General features: G+C 37.7%; 2 protein-coding genes and 1 long non-coding RNA gene across 4 annotated transcripts in view; 2 read left to right on the forward strand and 1 right to left on the reverse strand.

Annotated features, from left to right (window-relative positions):
• On the forward strand, window positions 1-21,295 carry LOC127429557 (ribosomal RNA-processing protein 8-like). 2 transcript variants are annotated; one of them, XR_007895308.1, is made up of 9 exons: window positions 1-101; window positions 306-400; window positions 1,216-1,474; window positions 1,559-2,384; window positions 4,003-4,132; window positions 4,229-4,335; window positions 4,447-4,543; window positions 20,515-20,621; window positions 21,150-21,295. XR_007895308.1 is itself a non-coding variant. In XM_051678674.1 (8 exons), the coding sequence occupies exons 2-8, from the start codon at window positions 317-319 to the stop codon at window positions 12,455-12,457; spliced, it is 1,617 nt and encodes a 538-aa protein (XP_051534634.1). In that variant the 5' UTR covers window positions 1-101; window positions 306-316; the 3' UTR covers window positions 12,458-12,466. The 2 variants fall into 2 exon arrangements, 1 of the variants encoding a protein (XP_051534634.1); XM_051678674.1 differs by lacking the exons at window positions 20,515-20,621; window positions 21,150-21,295 and adding an exon at window positions 12,344-12,466.
• The window catches only part of LOC127429544 (uncharacterized), a 22,080-nt gene continuing 12,947 nt past the window's right edge, over window positions 13,570-22,702 (reverse strand). Inside the window, exons 4-13 of the mRNA XM_051678656.1 lie at window positions 21,993-22,280; window positions 21,752-21,899; window positions 21,393-21,565; window positions 21,013-21,303; window positions 18,330-18,617; window positions 18,018-18,174; window positions 14,837-14,997; window positions 14,212-14,287; window positions 13,831-13,861; window positions 13,570-13,731 (exon numbers count right to left, since the gene is read on the reverse strand). Of these exons, the coding sequence (XP_051534616.1) occupies window positions 13,585-13,731; window positions 13,831-13,861; window positions 14,212-14,287; window positions 14,837-14,997; window positions 18,018-18,174; window positions 18,330-18,617; window positions 21,013-21,303; window positions 21,393-21,565; window positions 21,752-21,899; window positions 21,993-22,280 (1,760 nt within the window). The 3' untranslated portion in view covers window positions 13,570-13,584. The remainder of the gene's footprint in view (window positions 13,732-13,830; window positions 13,862-14,211; window positions 14,288-14,836; window positions 14,998-18,017; window positions 18,175-18,329; window positions 18,618-21,012; window positions 21,304-21,392; window positions 21,566-21,751; window positions 21,900-21,992; window positions 22,281-22,702) is intronic.
• The window catches only part of LOC127429596 (uncharacterized), a 10,712-nt gene continuing 9,770 nt past the window's right edge, over window positions 21,761-22,702 (forward strand). The window contains exon 1 of the long non-coding RNA XR_007895320.1: window positions 21,761-22,223. This is a non-coding gene — a long non-coding RNA (uncharacterized LOC127429596). The remainder of the gene's footprint in view (window positions 22,224-22,702) is intronic.

Consider the following 22,702-nt stretch of genomic DNA (forward strand, 5'->3'; position numbering starts at 1 on the left):
CAGCACTAAGTTTTCAGCCACTGCAGCAGCGTTCGAAGGAAGATTAGTAACCCGGATGTACACAAAACCACGTGACGGATTTCTACACGTGTGGGAGAGATGTGAGTACAGCATGTTGCGAAAATGCAATTAATTAATTTAAAAATGCATTGTGGAATACTGTTATATGTGTTTTTCGGGAGCGATAATTACAATTTCTATTAGAAGTGACAGACATACACCAACTATTAGCTTGCATTTACAGGAAATTTTAGGATTATCTATCTGTGTCTTTATGTCACTATATGTGTCTCCAATATAAACAGCATTTTAAAACATGTTTGCTGAAGAAGAATGGACGGATTCTCCATCACCTGATGGATCAACCCAGGCTGTTGCAGTGTCACCTGTTACTGGCAAGGTATGTTACTGCTGAGTAGCATTATAGATCATTGTAGAACATTATTACTTCATTTATATATTTTTCACAGATTGCCCCTTATTTAAAAGTACTAGTCACTTTCCTTGATTACAGTGATCTTTTATCTATAATGTAACATAAAATTAACCAAGCATAAAAAGTAGCTAGTTTTAGACACATTTGAAAATTACGAACCTCATATTAAATACAATACAAGTTAGGGTCAATCGACAGCATTATTGGCATAATGTTGATTACCACAACAAATGACTGATTTGATGAATGAACATGATTTTAGTGTGATAAAGTCACCTACTAACCTTGTCTGTGTAAAGTTATATCCAATATTACAATGACAGAACAGCGGTAATCTCTGTAAGCAATTTTATCACACTAAAATCATGTTAACATGTATAATGTTTACATGTTGTGGTTATACTTTTAAAACAATGTGTATTTGAATGTTTATGTACTGGCTCCATTCACTTCCATTGTATGTGCCTTACTGTAACCACGATTTTTATATTTTTATTATTTTTTTAAATGCAACGAGTTTAAATTATTTTCTGCGGTATTCAACATAATGCTTCAAATTCTGTTGATTGAGCTTAACTTGTACTGAACCTGGAACATTCCTTTAAAAATGACAGTGGACACCTTGGTCTCTAATTTGACATGATTTTTTTTTTTTACAAAAGTAACAATAATACAAATTTAAAATAATACAAAGTAGCTAGTTCTGTTTTCTTCCCTATTCATGAATCTAAAATCTTGTTAACTATAAATTGTTTTCCCCTGCTTTTTTAACCCAACAGGAGAAGGTTGTGGGTAAGCGAAGTCTTTTGAGGACTTTGCAAACGTTGGGGTCGGTTCCAGAATGGGAGACTGGGAAACCTATTGGGGACAGTGATGAGGAGACAGAGGACACCCCTTCAGTCAAAACAAAAAAGAAAAGTTGCGAAAAACGCAAAAGAACCTCTACCATTGATAATGAAGGGAAACAGCAGAATGAACTGGAGTCACCCGAAACACCTGTGAAGAAGAAGTCAGTGAAGAAGATTATAAAAGAAACCAGTGAGAGCAAATACTAAACGTCATTTTATATGCACACCCTCTTACCTGTTGGTGCATATTCACATTAGTGTCATGTGTTCACAGGTTCTAAGACGTCACAAGAGTCCAAAAAGGAGGTAAGTGACAAAAAAGGAGCTCAAATTGAAAAAGAAAAAATTCAAACAGAGAAAAGGCTGAGCAGAAAACAGTGGAGGAACAGGATGAAGAACAAAAGACATTGTAAGAACAAATATCTACCAAAAACAACAGGTGCTAATAATGCCAAAGCCAAGGAGGAAGCCTTAGTTCAAACACAAGATGACATAGGAGTACAAAAAGTGCAAAAAAATGACAAGCCATCCAAAAAAATGAAGAAGTCTTGTGAAAAGAATGGCATTTCTTCTGTCGTGGACAATACTGAAAATTGCAGAGACTCTATGAGCTCCGATCACATAAAATCTATAGCACATGAAACTTCCTGTGCAGAACCTAGGATAGTAGATGACTCTCTTAGCAACAATAAAGTCTCTCATGAAGTGGGTGATAAAGGGAAACCATGCAAAATGTCAAAAATATCAAAATTACGTGCAGACAAATTGTGTCATGTTATAAATTTGCATCTTACTGATGAAAGTAATAAAGCCACAGAGGAGCGAGAACCAAAGGACAAAACGGTGAAGTCAAAGGGTGATGAAGAGCAAACGCCTCTTGATCGCTCAAGTGCTTTAAGGTCAAAGATGGAGAAGCGATTAGAAGCTGCTCGATTCCGCCACATCAATGAGCTGCTTTACACTTCAACCAGTGGTGAAGCCAAACGCATGTTTCAACAGGACCCTGAAGCCATTGGAATTTACCACAAGGGTTACACAGCACAGGTTCAACACTGGCCTGCAAACCCTGTGGATTCAATTATTTCCTATATTCACCAAAGGTGAGAGACTCTTGTAGATTTCCAACAGCATGAGAATAAGTTTGGTTCTAATAAATGTTTTTGTTTAGTTTCTTTGTTAATTATTTTGTTACGTATGATAGTCAAAAAAGAAAAGGCTCCATTGCCATCATTAACAGCAGGGGTGCTCACACTTCTATGGAATGAGATCTACTTTTTCATCGTTATTGCAGCAAGATCTACCATGTACAATAAAGGCTATACATGATCACTATACCAATATTTCAGTAGTCAGTAGTGAAATTTGACAATTCTCAATATCAGCTTCAAAACCACAACAAATAATAACACTAACTAATATGTTAATTACGGAAGAATGGTTTCAAGTACTTAAGTAATTATTCAAGACTAGTAAACAGTCAGTAATTAAATAACAATAAAAAAACAGCAATGAATAGAAATAGATAAAAAAATAATAGATAAGGGACCTGGGTAGCTCAGCGAGTATTTACGTTGACTACCACCCCTGGAGTTGCGAGTTCGAATCCAGGATGTGCTGAGTGACTCCAGCCAGGTCTCCTAAGCAACCAAATTGGCCCGGTTGCTAGAGAGGGTAGAGTCACATGGGGTAACCTCCTCGTGGTCATGATTAGGGGTTCTTGCTCTCAATGGGGTAATTTGCGTGGATTGTGGAGAGTAGCATGAGCCTCCACATGCTCTCCGCGGTGTCATGCACAGTGAGCCATGTGATAAGATGCGCAGATTGACTGTCTCAGAAGCGGAGGCAACTGAGACTTGTCCTCAGCCACCGGGATTGAGGCGAGTAACCGTGCCACCACGTGGACCTACTAAGTAGTGGGAATTGAGCATTCCAAATTGGGAGAAAAGGGAATAATCGAGGGAATGTCGAGCCCTGATTAAATATTGTATTCAACGTTCTCTGATAATAATTTTTTCTTCTGCAGTATAGCTCCTAAAGTAAATGTACGTTGTTTGAGTTTTAGATATTATTTTGGAAAACAAGCCAAAAAACGTATTTTGTTCCAGTGTATAACGGGCTAAGACTACACTCTCTCCCCTTTATGTTCACTCCGTTCCATCTTTAACTCACAAAAAACAAACTTACTCCTCTTAATAGAGCTTTCTTCATGATAAGAAAAACACAGTGAACGTGACACATATATTATGATTCAGTACTTCACGAACCATCACATTATAATCTAACTGCAGCAAACGCACGTGAGTGACGTGCGTCCCCGTGCTAGAGTGTGATTCAGCCAGGAGGAGATTCAATCTCTTCCACGGTCACTTCACGCAACCCATAGACGCCGTGCTGACCGCACAGAGAAATGCCAGTTTCTGAGTTTATTTTCATAACCCACTTCCTTATTATTTGAGCTTTAGTAAAGGAAGCTTTAAAGATATAATGCCGGGGTGTTTCATTGTGAAACGGAATGCGGCACAATAATCATTTTATCTCGATTATCTTGTTTTTATAATCGTTGGAAGCCAAAATCGTAATTGAAAATAAAATTCGATGAATCGCCCAGCCCTAGGTACCATGATCCTATATGATGTTTATTCCAAAAATACAACATTCCAGGTTACAGTGCATTATTAGGAGGATGCCTTATAATTTGCTGTTTTCTCTGTTTTTCAGACCAGCTTCTTTAGTTGTTGCAGACTTTGGTTGTGGGGACTGTAAAATTGCACGGAGTGTAAAAAATAAAGTGCACTCTTTTGACCTTGCTCCGGTTTGTGAACTTGCCACTGCATGTGATATGGCAAAGGTGAGTAATAACTATAATTTCATCATATATTACACAGAAATGCCTTGATTTGTTATGCCACTAGCCAAACTAAACTCTGTTTATTATTTTTCACAGGTGCCTCTTTGTGATTCCACGGTAGATATTGCTGTGTTCTGCCTTTCTCTTATGGGGACAAATCTTGTTGACTTTTTGGCAGAAGCAAACAGAGTACTGGTCAAGGGGTAATTACGTTCTATTTAATTGATTTTTATAGTTGGCAACATAAAGTTCACCAAAAAAAAATGTGTCTAGACTAGGGTCTCACCAATCTCCTCCTCTTATTTTGTTTACAGGGGCATTCTTAAAATTGCAGAAGTGGCCAGTAGATTTGAAAGTGTGCGCTCGTTCCTTGGTGCATTGTCAAGTTTGGGATTTAAGTTGGTCAGTAAGGTAATGTGCTGTTTATTTCAGTAAATATATTTCCTCTAATGGTAATGGGGGTAATAAAAACAAAAAGGAGTGATGTTTAAATTCGATTCACACTTTGCTGTTTTGAGAGCACTACAACAACACATTATTTGATGTTTTACCTTGTGAATTTAATTTAATTGTTTTTTTGTTGAAAATATGTAACAATAACAAAGGAATTAGAATGCTACTGGCCTGGGAGCACTTCCGGTATCATTACTGGATCCTTTAAATAAGGCTCTAAGTTAACATATTTTCTCAAAGAGCATCAAACTTTTAACTGAAGTGACTTATAAAGACGTTTTGTTGATACGGATTGCGTCTACGCAGTGGCGGCCCAAGCATTTTAAGTCTAGGCCTTCAGTGCGATTCATACCATTAAGAAAACACAGTTTCACAATGCCTATCATACATTATGTGGAAGTCAACTAATAAAACACGTCCCCGCATGAAAGCCAGAACCAAGGAGGTCTAATACCAAGAAAAAGCTCTCTAATATTATTTGCAATTTAAATTTTGCTTGCAATAAATTGTTTCGTCAGGGTACTTTTCAAAACTTGATCCGACGCTGAATGCTCAAGCAGCCTAATTTACACTTAGAAAATTCCTGATGTTGCTATAACAATGCAAAAAGCACTTACCAATTAGTTTGATGTGAAAATCAGCCCTCTTTTCCTGTTTAATTAATCAATCGCACGATCATGCAGAACATCTCAGGTTTTTAAATCCATAAGGATCTCTTTCTCAATGGCAGTAACAGCAGTGATGACAGCCGACTCTTCAGCAAGATCTTGCGCTCTTCGCTTTCAAATTACGTACATCACTTAAAGCGTGATTGCGTCACTCAAGGCCAGCTAGAAGGCCTGGACTGGGACATATCCTAAAGACTACACCCACCAAGAACAAATAAATAAGTCTAAATGGCTGATGAATCTGACAGTCTGACTATAGATGCCTATTCACTGCAGTGTTGAGGGATTCTGTGGAAATTCTGAAGGCCTGACAGGGTGGAGCTCAGACTCACGTGCTGCTTCGGCTAAGGAGCTTGGCTTCAGGCATGCGATTTGTGAAACAGTTGTCACACTTTGCACACTTTGTAAGCATCGAGGAATAAATTCTGATTGGATAAACTTTTTGTTTTTTGCTATTCATTTGTAGATGAATTAGGAGTGGAAAGTGACATAGGCAAAAAGGTCAGTGAGAATTTATTAGGCATGTTATGCCAGCAGAGAAGGTTTTGCTGGCCCTGAGAAATCACCACTGCGTCTACGCAAGAGAAAGATCAGGAATATTGGATCGCTCCTATTATAGTAAGTGAAGCTGTCTGCGTGACCTGCGGACAAGGTAAGGATTTAGAATATTATTTAAGTCGTTTTGGATAAAAGCGTCTGCTAAAGGCTTCTTCTAAATGTAATAGTAAATGAAATGCGCAGCTTCATTCATTATAATGGGAGCGATCTATAGTCACATTTAGAGCTCTCCCTCTCAAACTTATAATTAGTTGTAGGGGTGCACCGATCGATCGGCCACAGATTGAAATCTGCCGATATTCATCTTAAAACTGTTTCAGCTGATCATGCCTAGAATCAGGGCCAATCTTTGTTGCTGCACGCAGGGAATCACACATACACAGCTACTCTAATGAATGAGTGCTTGCTCTGCCCATAAATCATGACAAGCGTGGACTTTGGAGGGTGAGTTGTTGGCAATTCTTTTTCTCCAATTTGGAATGCCCAATTTCAAATGCGCTCTAAGTCCTCGTGGTGGCGTAGTGACTCGCCTCAATCCAGGTGGCACAGGACGAATCTCAGTTGCCTCCGCGTCTGAGACTGTCATCCCACACATCTTATCATGTGGCTTGTTGAGCGTGTTACCGCGGAGACATAGCACGTGTGGAGGCATCCACACACAACTCACCACTCGCCCCACCGAGAGCAAACCACATTATTGCGATCATGAGGAGGTTACCCCATGTGACTTAAGCAACCGGGCCAATTTGGTTGCTTGGGAGATCTGGTTGGAGTCACTCAGCACGCCCTGGGATTCGAACTCGTGAACTCCAGGGGTGGTAGTCAGTGTCTTTACACACTGAGCTACCGAGGCCCCTGAGTTGTTGGCAATTTTAAGCATTCACGAATGTAAACTTTCAGACATGATGTAATTCACATTGTTTTTAAAAATGTGTAAGAATTACATGTGTACGAATATTAAGTTGTCCATTTTCTAGAGTCATAGTTATTCTGACTTGTTGCACAGTGAGCAGGAAGAGGAAAAAGTGGCTGCTAGCGGGTATAAAAATGAATTATACTACAAATAAACATGGGAATATAAATCTGAGTACACGTGATGTAATGTGAGTCATCACAATCAGACGTTGTGTTGAGTGATAGAAACTGTTTGAGCGATCATGAGCGCTTTTAGCTTCACTCCCTTCAACATGAGCGCTCTCTGTGTCAAACATGCACGCTCTGCAGGTGCTCTCAATATCTCATCATCAGTTACTCATCTCAGTGCTATTCTGTGAGGATCCCAATTTAAATCAGATTTATGTTGGTCACAATACCACTAATAACAGATGTACAGTAACTGATTAACCTTCAATAACGGCACCGCGTCTTCACGCATTTGCTTAATATTTAATGCTTTGTGTTACAACAAGATGCCAAAGACAGTAAACAAATCATAGATTTGAATGATTTCTCATTGGAGCAGTTTTAGAGCTTGAAATGGATATATTTTTCTTATTTTTGAAAGTATACCTGCTGTGTGATGCTCTCATGGTTTTTGGTTACCAGTATGCCACAATGACCTTTTGATATTGGCAACAGAACTATTAATAACTGATTTCAATACAAATAAATGTTAGCAATTTACAATTAATGTAATTTTGGTAACACTTAAAAGGTTTCTTTTCTTTAAAATTTGTTAATGCATTAGGTATCATGAACAATAACAGTATATTTTTACAGCATTTATTAATCATAATGTTAGTTAATAAAAACACTGTGCATTAATACAACATTTGATTTTAAAAATGTATTAGTAAATGTTGTAACTAACATTAAGTTCATTAGATCTGTAATGTTGCTAAATGATGTTAACAAATGGAACCTTTTTGTAAAGTGTTACTGTAATTTTTTTGTGTGGGTCATAAACATATAACTGCAGCATATAACAAAATTGTGGCAAAGGGCACTTTAAGAAAAAATCGGTATCAGCCGATCTTAGTGTTAAAAAATCGGAGATCGTTATTGGCCTCAAATTTCCTGATCGGTGCACCACTTATTACTTATTACACTTATTATCACTTTTCACCTACCACAAATAAGATATGTGCTACAGTTTTTAGTACTGCACGTATCCAGCTGTCTCGCTTCACTGCTGCGGTTCATGCGTTCATTTGCAGTTGCTTTTTCTTAGATCTAAACACTTTAATTTATCGTTAGTTCCAGGCATCCAGCCACCGAACAACATGGTCCACATTTTAATAATGACATTTCATGACAAACGTGTTAACGTTAGTAATGTTATTCATGTTAAAGTCACTATGAATGAAGCGCCTCCCGATGTTGTTTTGAATGAGTATGACAACTAGTAGGAAATGTTCAAGGAACAAAGACGTCACTTTTTTTAAACCAACGAATAGTCCTTGGAATGGTTTATACACTCATTTCAAATCAGATGATTGCAACACCCTCCAAAAAACTGGGGAGAGGGGCAATTTAGGACTAATAACAATCTGAAAATATTATTAAATAACAAGGTTATGTGAAACAGGAGATGTTAAACAGGTGAGGCAATTATGCTATATTATGTAAGGAGCCACCTTTAAGAGCAAGATTGGGTCGAGGCTCGCCAGTTTGCCAACAGACATGTCAACAAAAAACAGCGCTTTGAGAACAGTGCTCCCCAAAGACAAATTGGAAGTATTTTGGGTATTTCACCCTCTACACTGCATAATATAGTTAAAAGATTCAAGGAATCTGGTCAAATCTTGGTGCGTAAAGGGCAAGGCCGAAAACCACTTCTAAATGCACGAGATCTACGATCCTTCGGACGTAACTGTCTTAAAAACCATCATTCATCTGTAATGGATATGATGACATGGGCTCAGGAATACTTCGGTAAACTGAACACCAACTGAACACCATTCGCTGCTGCATCCACAGATAAAAGTTAAGGCTTTACTTCGCAAAGCAGAAGCTATACATCAACACTGTCTAGTAGCCCCACTGACTTCTCTGGGCTCGGTCTCATCTGAGATGGAAAGTAGAACAGTTGAATCGTGTTTTGTAGTCCAATGAGCTGGGCCATGAGAAGATGATTTATGTTGGGGGTGCTGTTGTGGGAGGTGCACTTTTGCATGTACTACATGTGACCAGATGACCATGACAAAAAATCGGGGGGAAAACCCCCCCAAAAAACTGTCATTTACAAAATTAAATAAAGAAATCAAATAATTAAAGATATATAATATTATAAATATTATATTTTAACTATGGCTAAAATTATTATTTTAGATTAGTTTTCATGACATTTTACAGAGGACTTCTCTTATCGTCAATTCTCATGGGATTAAGTGATTTCATTAGATGTGTATACTGCTTTTAAACTGCTGTTTCACGTTATTGATCTATGAGGAAAATGTATTTAGCTGTGCTGATTATGGAGAAAATTTTAAACTTGTGCATAATGGGATTATTAGAAGAAATGTATTGAAATATTTGACAAATTACAACAGATTGCAATGCTCTATTACTCTCTGAATTAAAAAAAAAAAAAAAAAGATGAACAATACATTCAAAATATGTAGTTTTATTTGTAGCCTACTTTTGGAAAATATATCCCAAAATGCGGTGCTACACTCTTCTTAGCCAAAAGAAAATATGATCCTTTCTTTCTCTTTAAATAGTTCACGCTGGCTGTTGCGTATGTGGGTTGATGCATGTTTTTCTTAAGCGTTTGTTTGAGGATGTGAAGCACGTCTTTTCATTTTCTGGTGTCTTTGACCAATGACTTTAGACACAGAGAACTTCAGAAACAATAAAGTGCTCACAGACAGCACAGATTCAATGGCTTTTTACCAGCATGTCAATTTGCAGTGGTCCACCTTTACCTGAGTTATTTTAAGGGCATTTTATAGAAGATAAAAACACTGTAATCTTTATTGTCGTGCGCAATCCCGGAAAAAGTCCCAAAAAGTCTGTAAAAAATACCGATATGCTCATTTTGGACGGGATTAAAATCAGTGAGAAGCTCTGGCAATCATTACGTTGCCACACATAAAACAAATCCCATCCGTATAGTGGTTTATGACATCACATGGCTCGTTGATTCAGGGTTGCGATTTTACTGATGATTTGTCAGAGGATGTATATTAGGAATGGGATGGTTTTTTTATTTGTTATTTTATTTGATTATCTCTCCCTCCCCGTTTTTTGGCTTCAAGCACATGAGTAAACTTTTCTTATGGGCTGACAGACATCAGAGTTGGGAGGGGTAATTAAGGGGGAAAGTTCAACAGTAGAAAGAAATCACCGCTGATACTGAGACTTTGGGAATGAACGATTCTCATTATTCGTCGCAAGTTTTTCAATACAGAAAAAGCACAATGCACAGCAATGATCATTTTCGTAAAATATTAGGCTAAGACTGATTATCGGGACAAAAGGCACGATTCGTAAAATCGGGACTCTCCTGATTTTATCGGAACGTCTGGTCACCCTATGTACATGGGTTTTTAAGGGCCACACATAGCACTGGCACAGACAAATAGACTTTACTTAATACACAGTGTGCAGTGGGTGTTCTAAAAATTGTATAACGAGTTTGAGCAGGTTTCAGGGAATGTTTTTTTCTTTTTTTATTACATGTATAACGTCACCTTGAAATATAACATAGGCTACTGTATTACTGTAACATTCACTGTTAATGAACGAGTGCAGTCGTTCTACTTTTCTGAGATTTATTCTTGGCCGTACAACATGTAAGTGGCAACACAAAGTTTACGAACAATACCTTTCCCTCACTTCTCTCTCACACACCCCTGTGCGCCATACATGGACCCCCTGGAAGGGCGGCTTTCCCATTATCATCCAACACGAAAGCACAATCAAACTTAAGTGCATTATATTATTAGGACATTCATAACACTCGCACATAATCTTTAAACACGCTACAATATAAATCAAATGTAAGCCAGTCTTGTAACTACCAGGTCCCTTTGCGCACATCAGACAACATATCCACATTTTAGGTTCAAAAGCCCAAACTACACAGTGTAATGTTAAAAGGTACTGACAACTGTGAATTTAAAATTGCTCAGTGGCAGCTTATAGTAAACCAAAGCGTTACCATGAGATGCACGGGTAGGTGCTCCAATAGTTAAAATAGTCCAAACGGGGCTTGGTGTTCAGGGGTTGTTGAGATGAAGGCCTTCATGATTTATAAATAATTATGACTGTTGTAAATTATTTCTCAAGATTCCTCAAGCATACAGTATTTAGGAAAACATATCCAAAATGTTTTAATGTGTTTATTAAAAAAAAAGACTGACAAAAAGAAAAGAACAACCATCATCTCGACACCAGGGGGTGCTGTAGCATGGTCCCACGGCCTTGCCAACGAGTGCACATTTCAAATTGTTTTTGGAAAAATACAACCATCACATTCTCCAGACCAAAGAGAGAAAGGACAATCGAAGTTGTGATTAGTGTCAGGTCCAAATGCCAGTGTCTGTCATAGTATGGGGGTGTGTCAGTGCCCATGGCATGGGTAACTTGCACATCTATGAGAGCACCATTAATGCAGAAGATTCACAAGGTAAAAAATACAATAATGTGTTGTTGTTGTGCTTTCAATATAGCACAGGGTGAATCAAATGTACTAATCACTCCTGTTTGTTTTTATTAGCATTTTCCGTACTGTTCCAACGTAGAGAGAACTTAATGAGGTAACAGTGTTTGCACCAGGTCTTGTGAAATTGCCTCATATTTTAGCCACTATTTGCAGAGCAGTCATTTAATCCAATGACTCCTATGAGTAGGCTGCTCATACCCTCACAGGTTGGCTCTCTCCAGGCCAGTTCATATAGGGGATATAGGGTGAATGACTTTATAACCCATTATTAGTTTTTCAGGGTCAGATTTTCTGCCCTTACACCAGGTTATTCTCCTTCTTATTTAGATCCAAATGGTTGGATCCAAATGGCCGCCCGTCCTAAGTTACAGTTTAGTGAATTCTAGAGTATTTGTTTCTTGTTGAAACTAGATCATAGAGATTTCAATTTAATTATGTATTATTGTAGTTTTTGAGGCTGTTTAATAAAGTAACTTTGTAGGTCAGTCTTATTGGTTCACCCAGAGATGTGCAGAGCAGTAAGAGAGGCAAAAGAGCATTTGGACAGTGTTGATAATCATGTGTTGATTGTGCCAACTCAGTAATTGTTCTTCAGGATATCTTAAACAGGCAAACATTCAAAACATTTTAAAAAATCTATTCAGTCATTAGAATAATCTCCTACTTGATTATCATAAATTATGCTGCTATAATAGAGATGGAAAGGCAGGCAAAATGTGCGGTGTTCCAGACTATAATTTTGCTTTCCTGCAAGTATCAATAAATCAATAATGATATATTAACAAACATGATTTTCCAGTTCTTTCTAGTTTTGCAGTGAGATAACAATGGAGGATAACTAGATTATAATTTAGTAATAACATATTTTTTAATGCATGAGAGCTGTTTGATTTAGACTATTTCTTTGCATTTATTTTTCTTTAGGACACAGAGAACAGCCACTTCTACTCCTTTGAGTTTATTAAGACAGAAAAAGCACCAGAGAATGTGAAGAAAGTCAGGCTTCAACTTAAACCCTGTTTGTACAAGAAACGATAAATGTTTATTTGTGAATAATGATATTTAAATTGAATTCTGTAGCTATGTTAGAGTCTGTACAAAATTTTCATTTTGTTAACTTAAAGTTCTTACAAACATGGCATTTGTAAGTTTGTTCCTCAGTGTAACAGAATAGTCAATTTTATAAAACAAAATTGAATAATTCTATTGGCAATTACTCTGTGGTTGAATTAAGCTTTTACCGGATAAAAGCACTTTTTTTCTCTCTCTCTATGCATAGTTTGAATCTGTAGAGAATTTTTTAGCCTTGTTGCAAGTAGACACTGAGTGATCAAATATTTGCCCCAGAGAGACCCACATGCCTTGCAAGTTGTTTCGTACTGTTGAGGGCCTGAGTTTTTCAACATTGTAGGCTGCTAGAGATTGCCTTTACAGTCTCTAGTGGTAAATGTGCTTTTATACAATGTGGTCTGGAGGAGCAAAAGCCAATTCTTAACATCTGAACAAATTGATCAAGAAGGCCAACCATGTTGGCTGGCCCACCCTATCATGAGGTGGTCCCACTCTGGTAACCACTCACCAATCATCTCCCCAACTGTCTGGCCCACCCAGTGAGTCCTATAGCCCACATCAAAACATCTTAGTGCTGCTGCCAGACCTGTATTAAAGGCAGATCTACCATTCAATTCCACCACCACATACTGCATGATCACCAGAGGGTGCTACAATGTTACAGATTTTACTCTGATTGAAACATATACCGGTAAACAAGATTGAAGGGACCAGCTAGAATTTAAAGTTAAAGCTACAAATCTACACAAATCAGATTCAAACAACAATTTAAAGAGATAATACAAATTTATTAAAAATATTCTCAGAATCTTTATACAAACATTGCCACTTCTTTAGTACAGCAAAAAGTATAGAAAGCAATACCAAGCTATTTTAAAGTGACATCTTACCTGACAACTAGTATTAGTTATTAAAGAAAAATGCTATAGCTGCCTTATTATAACAACAACAAATAAAGTTTTCATACTGATGTAAACAAATTGCAATATATCAAAGTTGTAATGTATGGCCCAGAAATACAGTTGAAGGAGGTCTAATGCTACTACTTTAAACATCTTGCTCCATTTTTTCCCTCGTAAAACCCAACGGATGCCTCACACCGTGGTTTTAGCATCAAAAACTATAGAATAGTGCACAAGTTCAGCATTGTCAGGCCCCACCCCGCTTGGAAGCACCGTTTTTTCTGGGCAGCGAGGATCCTGCATCAGGGCTGCAAGAGACTCGCGCTCTCTCCTGTTTTTCTTTTGCAATAAAATGTACATTACCATTGAAATGAGCAATTGAAATCTTATTTGACAAACAATTATAATTGTTATATAACACATGAATAACAAAAGTACCTTGTTTGATGAGTGACTCCCACTTGTTTTACTAGAAATACACAAATGGATAAGACATGCATATAATAAAAGTCATTTTTTTGTTGAAAAAAACAAAACAGCAATGAGATACTTTCACAATTCAATAAAGTCAACATCATCAGTCTCCACCACCAAGACAGGAAAAATCTGTTTTTGTTGAGTGAGTAGCAAGTTGTGGTCACTGTGGTGTTCCTGCAAGCCTGCACAAGCCACTATGTATCCTGTTTATGAACACTATGCATGTCATTGGTCTAGGTAAGTTACCTCGTTTCCTGTTTGCCTCACTGCTCTCACCTGTATTGTAATATCCAGCAAAACAGCTGAATTAACGTGAGCTTGTGAGAAAATGAGGCTACTCACCAAAGGACACACAAAACGACAATCAAGATCAGTGTGATTGCTGCGGCCGACGAGAAGCAGATGGTGATAAATATCACTGTGTAGAATGAAACAAATAGTGAGTTCTATAGTATGGGAAGCTTCATATAACAAGTGCAAGCCAATGCACTACTATGCATCTTTATAGATAAAACATATTGCCAAATGTATGTGGACACCCCCGTTTAATTAACAGGTTTGGCTATTCCAGTAATTCCAGTGAAGATAAATCTTAATTCCACACTACAATGACATTCTAGAGAATTGTGTGAATTGTAACATTAAGCCAGGGAAGGCTTTCCACTAGATGTACTGCAGGGATTTACTCTCATTAATTAGAAGTCAGGCACTTATAGTTGGGTGATAGGATCTGGCTCGTATTTGCCATTCCAATTAATTCCAAAGTTGTTTAACGGATTCATGTCTGAGCTTGGTGCAGGGCAGTCATGTTGAAAGCATGCGATTCTTTAGAATGTCATTGTATAGTGCAGCATTAAGATTTGTCCTTGCATAAATTACTGGAATAGCCAAACCTGTTAATCAGAAGGGGGGTCCACATACTTTTTGCCGGATATCGTAGGACTGATACAGTATGTGGAATACTCACTGTGTTGAGTTTCTTCACTAGTTACAACCACCCGAATGGAGATTGTAGCCTTGTGGTGGTGGTACGAGACATGGCATATGTACAGCCCTGCATCCAGTTCAGATACTGGCTCTTGAAAAACCAATGCCATGCCTACAGTGTATGCTGCTGACCCGTCTTCCCTGGTATAAGAAAGTGGAGGTATCTTAAGGATCATCATTAGTATATACAGTATACTAAAAACAATGATGGTATGTTGAGAAGGTTGTACTGTCTATAATTTAGTTTCACGTTGTTATTAATAAATTTACATATATTTCTAATCATTGTTACATGTTCCTACATTAATAATTTCAGAGCATTATTGCTATTGTAATTTCTGTGTAAATGCATTTATGCCGCCTCTGTGCATCATGAAAGAGTCTGTTTAAATGCACCACTTCTTGGTAGATATATGCTACTTTAGATGCAGCTTCTGTGCCATGTGGCCCCCTTAATAAATAACTAAATGAATAAACAGTTGGATCCCCCAAGACTTCTGAGCCATTCGATAAATAAAACATAATAAAAAAATAACACAATTAATCATGGCCCCTGAATATATTTAAATTACGTAATAAGTAGTTTTCCTTCCAGTGAAGCAATTTAAGCTTGAAGTTTCACTTTCATGTTTTTGCAACTCGCAGTCAGCAAGGGGCAGTCAATGCAGCTCCAGCTGTACAGGCAAAAAACAGGCAGCTGTTCAAAGACAGCTTGACAGAGCAGAGTGCAGAGGTCTCGAGACACCTTTTTAAAAGTTTCTACATTTAACTTGTAAAAATGCTGCATTTATGGCTAGAGACGCTGAAAACAAGTGAAGTGAGAAGCTGAGAACCATTGAGACGCTCCAATCAACAGCCTATCAACAGCCTACTGCTGGCTGTCATACAAGCAATCTGTTTTTTATTTTTATTTTTATTTTTTTTGACTGTTTACTCCTTGATTGAAATGGAAATTATGACAAACAATAACATCACTAATTGTATTGGGTATAAGTTCAACAAATGTTCTTATTCTCTCCTTGAGCAATTTTAAGTTGAAGCTACCCTTTTAAAAAAAAAAAAAATAGATAGCTACACTACAGTCTATTAACAAAAGGGCCTAACTATGTTGAAGCATTATCTTTTTTTAAATATATAAATGCAGTATTAGACTGCATTGAGCATATACACCATCATGTAAATAAATGAATCAAAAACACAAACTAACTACTTCATATCTTTATTTGATAGCGTATTTTGGCACCAAATTACTGTTGTCACCTGTAGCAACTTTACTGTTTATGTGATGTGTCAGGTACAATAAAATCTTCTTGGATTTTACATACAAATGCAGTAATTTTTAACGAACCCTTTTCTTCTCTATACAGTGCATCTGGAAAGTATTCACAGCGCTTCACTTTTTCCACATTTTGTTATGTTACAGCCTTATTCCAAAATGGATTAAATTAATTATTTTCCTAAAAGTTCTACAAACAATACCCCATAATGACAACGTGAAAGAAGTTTGTTTGAAATCTTTGCAAATTTATAAAAAATAAATTAAAAAAAAAAATCACATGTACATAAGTATTCACAGCCTTTGCTCAATACTTTGTTGAAGTACCTTTGGCACCAATTACAGCCTCAAGTCTTTTTGAGTATGATGCTACAAGCTTGGCACACCTATTTTTGGGCAGTTTCTCCCATTCTTCTTTGCAGGACCTCTCAAGCTCCATCAGGTTGGATGGGGAGCGTCGGTGCACAGCCATTTTCAGATCTCTCCAGAGATGTTCAATCGGGTTCAAGTCTGGGCTCTGACTGGGCCACTCAAGGACATTCACGGAGTTGTCCCAGAGCCACTCCTTTGTTATCTTGGCTGTGTGCTTAGGGTCGTTGTCCTGTTGGAAGATGAACCTTCGCCCCAGTCTGAGGTCCAGAGAGCTCTGGAGCAGGTTTTCATCAAGGATGTCTCTGTACATTGCTGCATTCATCTTTCCCTCGATCCTGACTAGTCTCCCAGTTCCTGCCGCAGAAAAACATCCCCACAGCATGATGCTGCCACCACCATTCTTCACTGTAGGGATGGTATTGGCCAGGTGATGAGTGGTGCCTGGTTTCCTCCAGACATGATGCTTGCCGTTCAGGCCAAAGAGTTCAATCTTTGTTTCACATGGTCTGAGAGTCCTTCAGGTGCCTTTTGGCAAACTCCAGGCGGGCTGTCATGTGCCTTTTACTGAGGAGTGGCTTCTGTCTGGCCACTCTACCATACAGGCCTGATTGGTGGAGTGCTGCAGAGATGGTTGTTCTTCTGGAAGGTTCTCCTCTCTCCACAGAGAAATGCTGGAGCTCTGTCAGAGTGACCATCGGGTTCTTGGTCACCTCCCTGACTAAGGCCCTTCTCCCCCGATCACTCAGTTTGGCCAGGCGGCCAGCTCTAGGAAGATTCCTGGTGGTTCCAAACTTCTTCCATTTATGGATGATGGAGGCCACTGTGCTCATTGGGACCTTCAACACTGCAGAAATCTTTCTGTACCCTTCCCCAGATCTGTGCCTCGATATAATCCTGTCTCAGAGGTCTACAGACAATTCCTTGGACTTCATGGCTTGGTTTGTGCTCTGACATGCACTGTTAACTGTGGGACCTTATATAGACAGGTGTGGCCTTTTCAAATCATGTCCAATCAACTGAATTTACCACAGGTGGACGCCAATCAAGTTGTAGAAACCTCTCAAGGATGATCAGTGGAAACAGGATGCACCTGAGCTCAATTTTGAGTGTCATGGCAAAGGCTGTGAATACTTATGTACATGTGATTTGTTTTATTTTTTTTTATTTTTAATAAATTTGCAAAGATTTCAAACAAACTTCTTTCACGTTGTCATTATGGGGTATTGTTTGTAGAATTTTGAGGAAAATAATGAATTTAATCCATTTTGGAATAAGGCTGTAACATAGCAAAATGTGAAGTGCTGTGAATACTTTCCGGATGCACTGTATATGCCTTTGTGTCTGAAAAATCAATGTGTTGCATTTAGGTTTCAAGGGAGTGCCACTGAACTCTGCCATAGGCCATGGTACTGAAATGACAAACATGCTGTTGCTGCATCATCGATGAGTGTCAAATGTTATGATATATGTGAATGCTGTGTGCTGTGCATAATTTGAGCATGACTCAGCATACCTGTAACATTGAGTCTTGTATGATGGTGTATTGCCATGGGCTCTGAGAAGTATCGTCTGGTGAAAGAGGTTTTTTTGCAAAGTCAATCTATGTTCATGTTGCCCATGAGTTCTATGTTCAAGTGTGGTTTCATTTAAAACCTCAATAGAAGAGATAACTGTGTGGAAGAAAAAGCAGATTGCATTCAGCAAAAAAGACAGCTGCATCACTTCACTGAATAAAAGGCAAAGAAACCATGACAATTTCACTATCTCCAGTTTCTTCTTTAACAGGGCCCTTTTTTTATCTTGAAAAAAATACAATTATGCTTACAATATTTTGGAACAGTTTTTGCCCGTCTCTCAACTTTGCCTTGCTCATTCTGGATCAAACATATCAACTCCTTTCCCTCATACTGACTGAGTTGAAATTCGAAGGTTGAATTGACTTGTACTTTAATTCCATTGTACTTGGCCTGAACAGGTGCATGAAATATGGTGTCTTCACCAGGAAGGACCCAGGAGATGTTCGGTTTCACTCCAACACCACTGTACTCACACACAGCATACCAAAGATGATTGTATCGCTCTTCTCCCACATACACGCGGCTTGCAGACAACCCTGAAATTAAAGAGGTTTTAGGTTCTAGTCTGTCAGTCAATATATATATATATATATATATATATATATATATATATACACACACACACACACACACACACACACACACACACACACACACACACACACACACACTACCGGTCAAAAGTTTTGAAACACTTACTCATTCTTTATTATACATTTTTTTCAGATTTTAGAATAATAGTAAAGTCATCAAAACTATGGAATAACATAAATGGAACTATGGGAATTATATTGTGACTAAACAAAATCAAAATAAATCAAAACTGTGTTATATTTTAGCATCTTCACATTAGTCACCTTTTGCCTAGAATTTGCAGACATGTACTTTTGACATTTTCTCAACCAAATTCTTGAGGTATCACCCTGGGATGCTTTTTAAACAGTATTGAAGGAGTTCCCATCTATGTTGGGCACTTATTGGCTGCTTTTCTTTATTATTTGGTATAATGGTTTGGCTGAAACATTTGAAGACGACCATATCTAAATATCTAAAGCAGTGGTTCTCAGCGTGTCGGCTGTGATCCAAAAATAGGTTGCAGGTCTGTTCTGGTTCACGGATAGCAGGGAAAAACAATGCTGAATCCAAATAATTAAATGCACCATATAAATAGGCAGATGACATCATGGTTAGGTTGCTTCACATAACCTCATCCTTGAGAACCATGAACAAAACTATGCAAGGTTAAAAAATAAAATCCAGACTAAATACTGGTTCACTTGCAGCAAGGATGTGGCGACTACAATGAGTTATGTGCTGTGAATTATTTGCTGCTGAGAGTGTGAAAAATATCAAGAAACATTGAAAGTCAATGAATATTTAGGAACCAAACACTTTTTTGCATATTGTTGGGTCAAGGTAATACTATAGGAATAGTTCATCCAAAAAATTTAAATTATTTTATTATTTACTCTACTGTCACTTCAAACTCATATGACTACTTTCTTCTGTGGAACACAAAAGGTGATTCACAGGATTCAATATTGAAAGTGAATGGTGACTCTGATCTGTCAAACTCAAAAAAGAGCAAAAAAGCACCATAAAACTACAGTGAATGTAATCGATACAATTCATGCCCTATATTTCAAGTCAACTTAAGCCATGTGAACACTTTGAATGACAAAAAACAATATTTGACAAAATTGAAAAAATTTAAGTCGTTATTCACTTGCAAATCATATTATTGATAAACTCTGTAAATCAAATATGGTGGCTACATAGATTATGCCTCAGCATGTGGTTTGGTCATGGTACACAAAGAAAACCAGTGAGGTTAGATGTTATTGTCTTATCCACCATATTCGATTAATTAATTAATAGTTTTTATTAATGATTTGACTGAGAGTGAATAGCAACTAGAATTTTAGTTTGTTCATTACACAAAGTGATTGTATGGCTTCAGAAAACTTGTAATCCAGTGCATGTGTAATTTTTATTATGCTTAAGGCCCACTCATATCTTTACGATCGTTTACGAAGAGATTTAAAAGATTCAGAGATGGCTCCTGGAAGGGAATTGCGATTAAGCTTTGTGTCGAGCTTGGTTGGCTCAAACCTTTTGTTCGGCATCAACAAACTGTGTCGAACATGCCATTTCTTGAAAAGGTAAGCTAATGTTATCCAATCTGTGATATAACTTTGGCTAACTAGTCAGCTGTAGCAAGTTAGAGCTAGGTTCTGTCGTGTTTTCAACATATGTTTGTCTAAACAGAAAGCTATCTAATTGTTTGTAAAATAGACCTTGCTTAATGTTGTGTTGTTGTTGCGTGTGACATATTTAAATGCCCCTCTAAAACACCGCCCCCATACATTGCTTGTATGACAGCTGGAAGTATTTATGGGCCTTTACTGTGGTTTTGTGTTTTTTTTTTGACAGACTGACAAACTTAACAGACTGGAGTCACTATCACTTTCATAATACCAATTAAACCTGAGAAGACTCAACTTTTGTGTTCCATAAAAGAAAGAAAGTCACGCATTAGGGTGAGTAAAGAATTTTTATTTTTGGGTGAACTATTCCTTTAATACATTTCAATATTTGATTTTAAATATTGAATTTTGGTTATGTTGACTTCGCCACGGGTCCAATATACTGTAAAATCCCTGAAGCAAAACAGGTTGAGAACCACTGTTCTAAAAACTAAGGCTTCGTCTCAAAACATAGAGAGCTGCCTACCTCAACAGCATTTTTGGGCCTCATGGTGACATGGTGATTTTTGTGCCAAATGTGCTTTTGATGCCCCAAAATACTCTGTAGGAAGCAGCTCAATATATTTAAAAAAACCTATTATGCCTATAATTTAAAAAAAACTGGAAATAATTTATAAACAATAAAAAGGCATTGATTATGATGATTGGAGTCACATTGCCTTACCACACTTGGGAATAGTAAACCATCGTTCTTCTTTGCCTGTGAAATGGGGATGTTGGACTATGCACTCAATTTTGTGTTCACGGGGCATGCACATGGGCACATTTACCACACTTCTGACAGAATATGATCCATTACAGGAAACAACATCTGACTGAACTGTACTACTAATCAGCTCTTGTGGAATGATCCAGGACACGTTAGCAGCAGGGACACCATTGGAGGCCAAACACTCAATGTAAATGTGGTCTGAACTAACATTGTGATTTAAACTAATATTAGGGGCAAATGTCTCTGAAAAAGACAAACAGGTTAACTTTACCATTGAGGGATAGTTGTAGAGTGTAAAAGTGTGTTGATATAACATTTTCATAGCAGACTACCTGGTAAGAGGACTTTCGGATTTACTTCAATTTTCATCTGTAAGGAGGCCAAATGTCTACGATAAGAGGCCTGACAAATGTATTGTCCTGCATGGTGCAGGTCCTCAATAGGTCCTTTGATAAAGAGATCACTGCCAACCACATCCACATCCTCAGGCAGTGGTTGGCCATCCCTTGATCAAACAGATACAAAAGTGCAGAGCAGGCTTTTCACAACTTAATTCAGTGTCTTTATGCTGTACTCAACATTATGGAATCTAATATTTCAGTGTAGCATTGACATTATATTTTCTGGGTAAAAATGTTGAAATGAATATTTTTATATGACTATATGACTTAATGATATTAAGAATTCTTACTTTGTACAGCTGATTTTATAACTTGGTACATTGCCTAAAACATCCATCCTGATTGTGACGTTAGTGTCCCCTTCCTCAAACACCAATAAAGTCTGATTTCCACCATTAATAGCAAGACTATGGTCCTTTAACTGAAGGGAAGAAAGACCTAGAAATAAAGTATTTATAAATGAAATAACTTGTAACTCTGAAACATTCTACTTCTGCTTATCTATTCAGTTATAATTGTGCTAGTACTCACTGTAAATTGGCAAAGTAACGGTCCTTGTGTATATAAAAGGCAGAAGCGTGTAGCCAAATATGCATGTGATATTTTCACCCTCATACAGATCTGACAGGAACCGGTATGAACTAATAACTGAATCTGTTTTTGAGATGTTTCTCTGTAAAGGTGGTGCATATTTTAATTCAGGCAGCATCCATGTGATGTTTGGACGAGGCCTCCCCCCTGTCGCTGTACAGATGACCTCTTGTAAGTCTTCTCCCTCTACTTTGACCAGGACTGTCTCCATTGTCATAATAGGAGAAACTGTTAAAGTGGAGAAAATTGCCAATAAGTACAGGGGAAGAAATACTCCAACAGTGTATTCTTTTTCAAAAACAGAGAAGAATGTATGGGAGTTTGTCAGTCCACTCGGCGGCCATCTTCACTTGAGAATGCTCCCGGGCAACTACTAAATATCCAAAACGATTGGTCAAGATTACGATCAAAGAACATATTTTAAATCAGCAATAAAATCTGACAACAATAGTATCATAAATTGTTCTTCTTTAGCTCAGATATTGCTAAAAAACATAATTTTTCAGGCTGGTCCAGCTAATGCGCATGTGTGCTCTCAAGTTAACTGACGGCTTTTTCTATATCTAAAAGGTGATTGGCTCTTTTACCTTTGCTACACTCCCCAATTGGGTCTTCCAACTACTCCCATTCATTTCAATACAAGTGGTCCG

The sequence above is a fragment of the Myxocyprinus asiaticus genome, chromosome 39, assembly GCF_019703515.2.
Source record: "Myxocyprinus asiaticus isolate MX2 ecotype Aquarium Trade chromosome 39, UBuf_Myxa_2, whole genome shotgun sequence".
Classification (NCBI taxonomy): Eukaryota; Metazoa; Chordata; class Actinopteri; order Cypriniformes; family Catostomidae; genus Myxocyprinus; species Myxocyprinus asiaticus.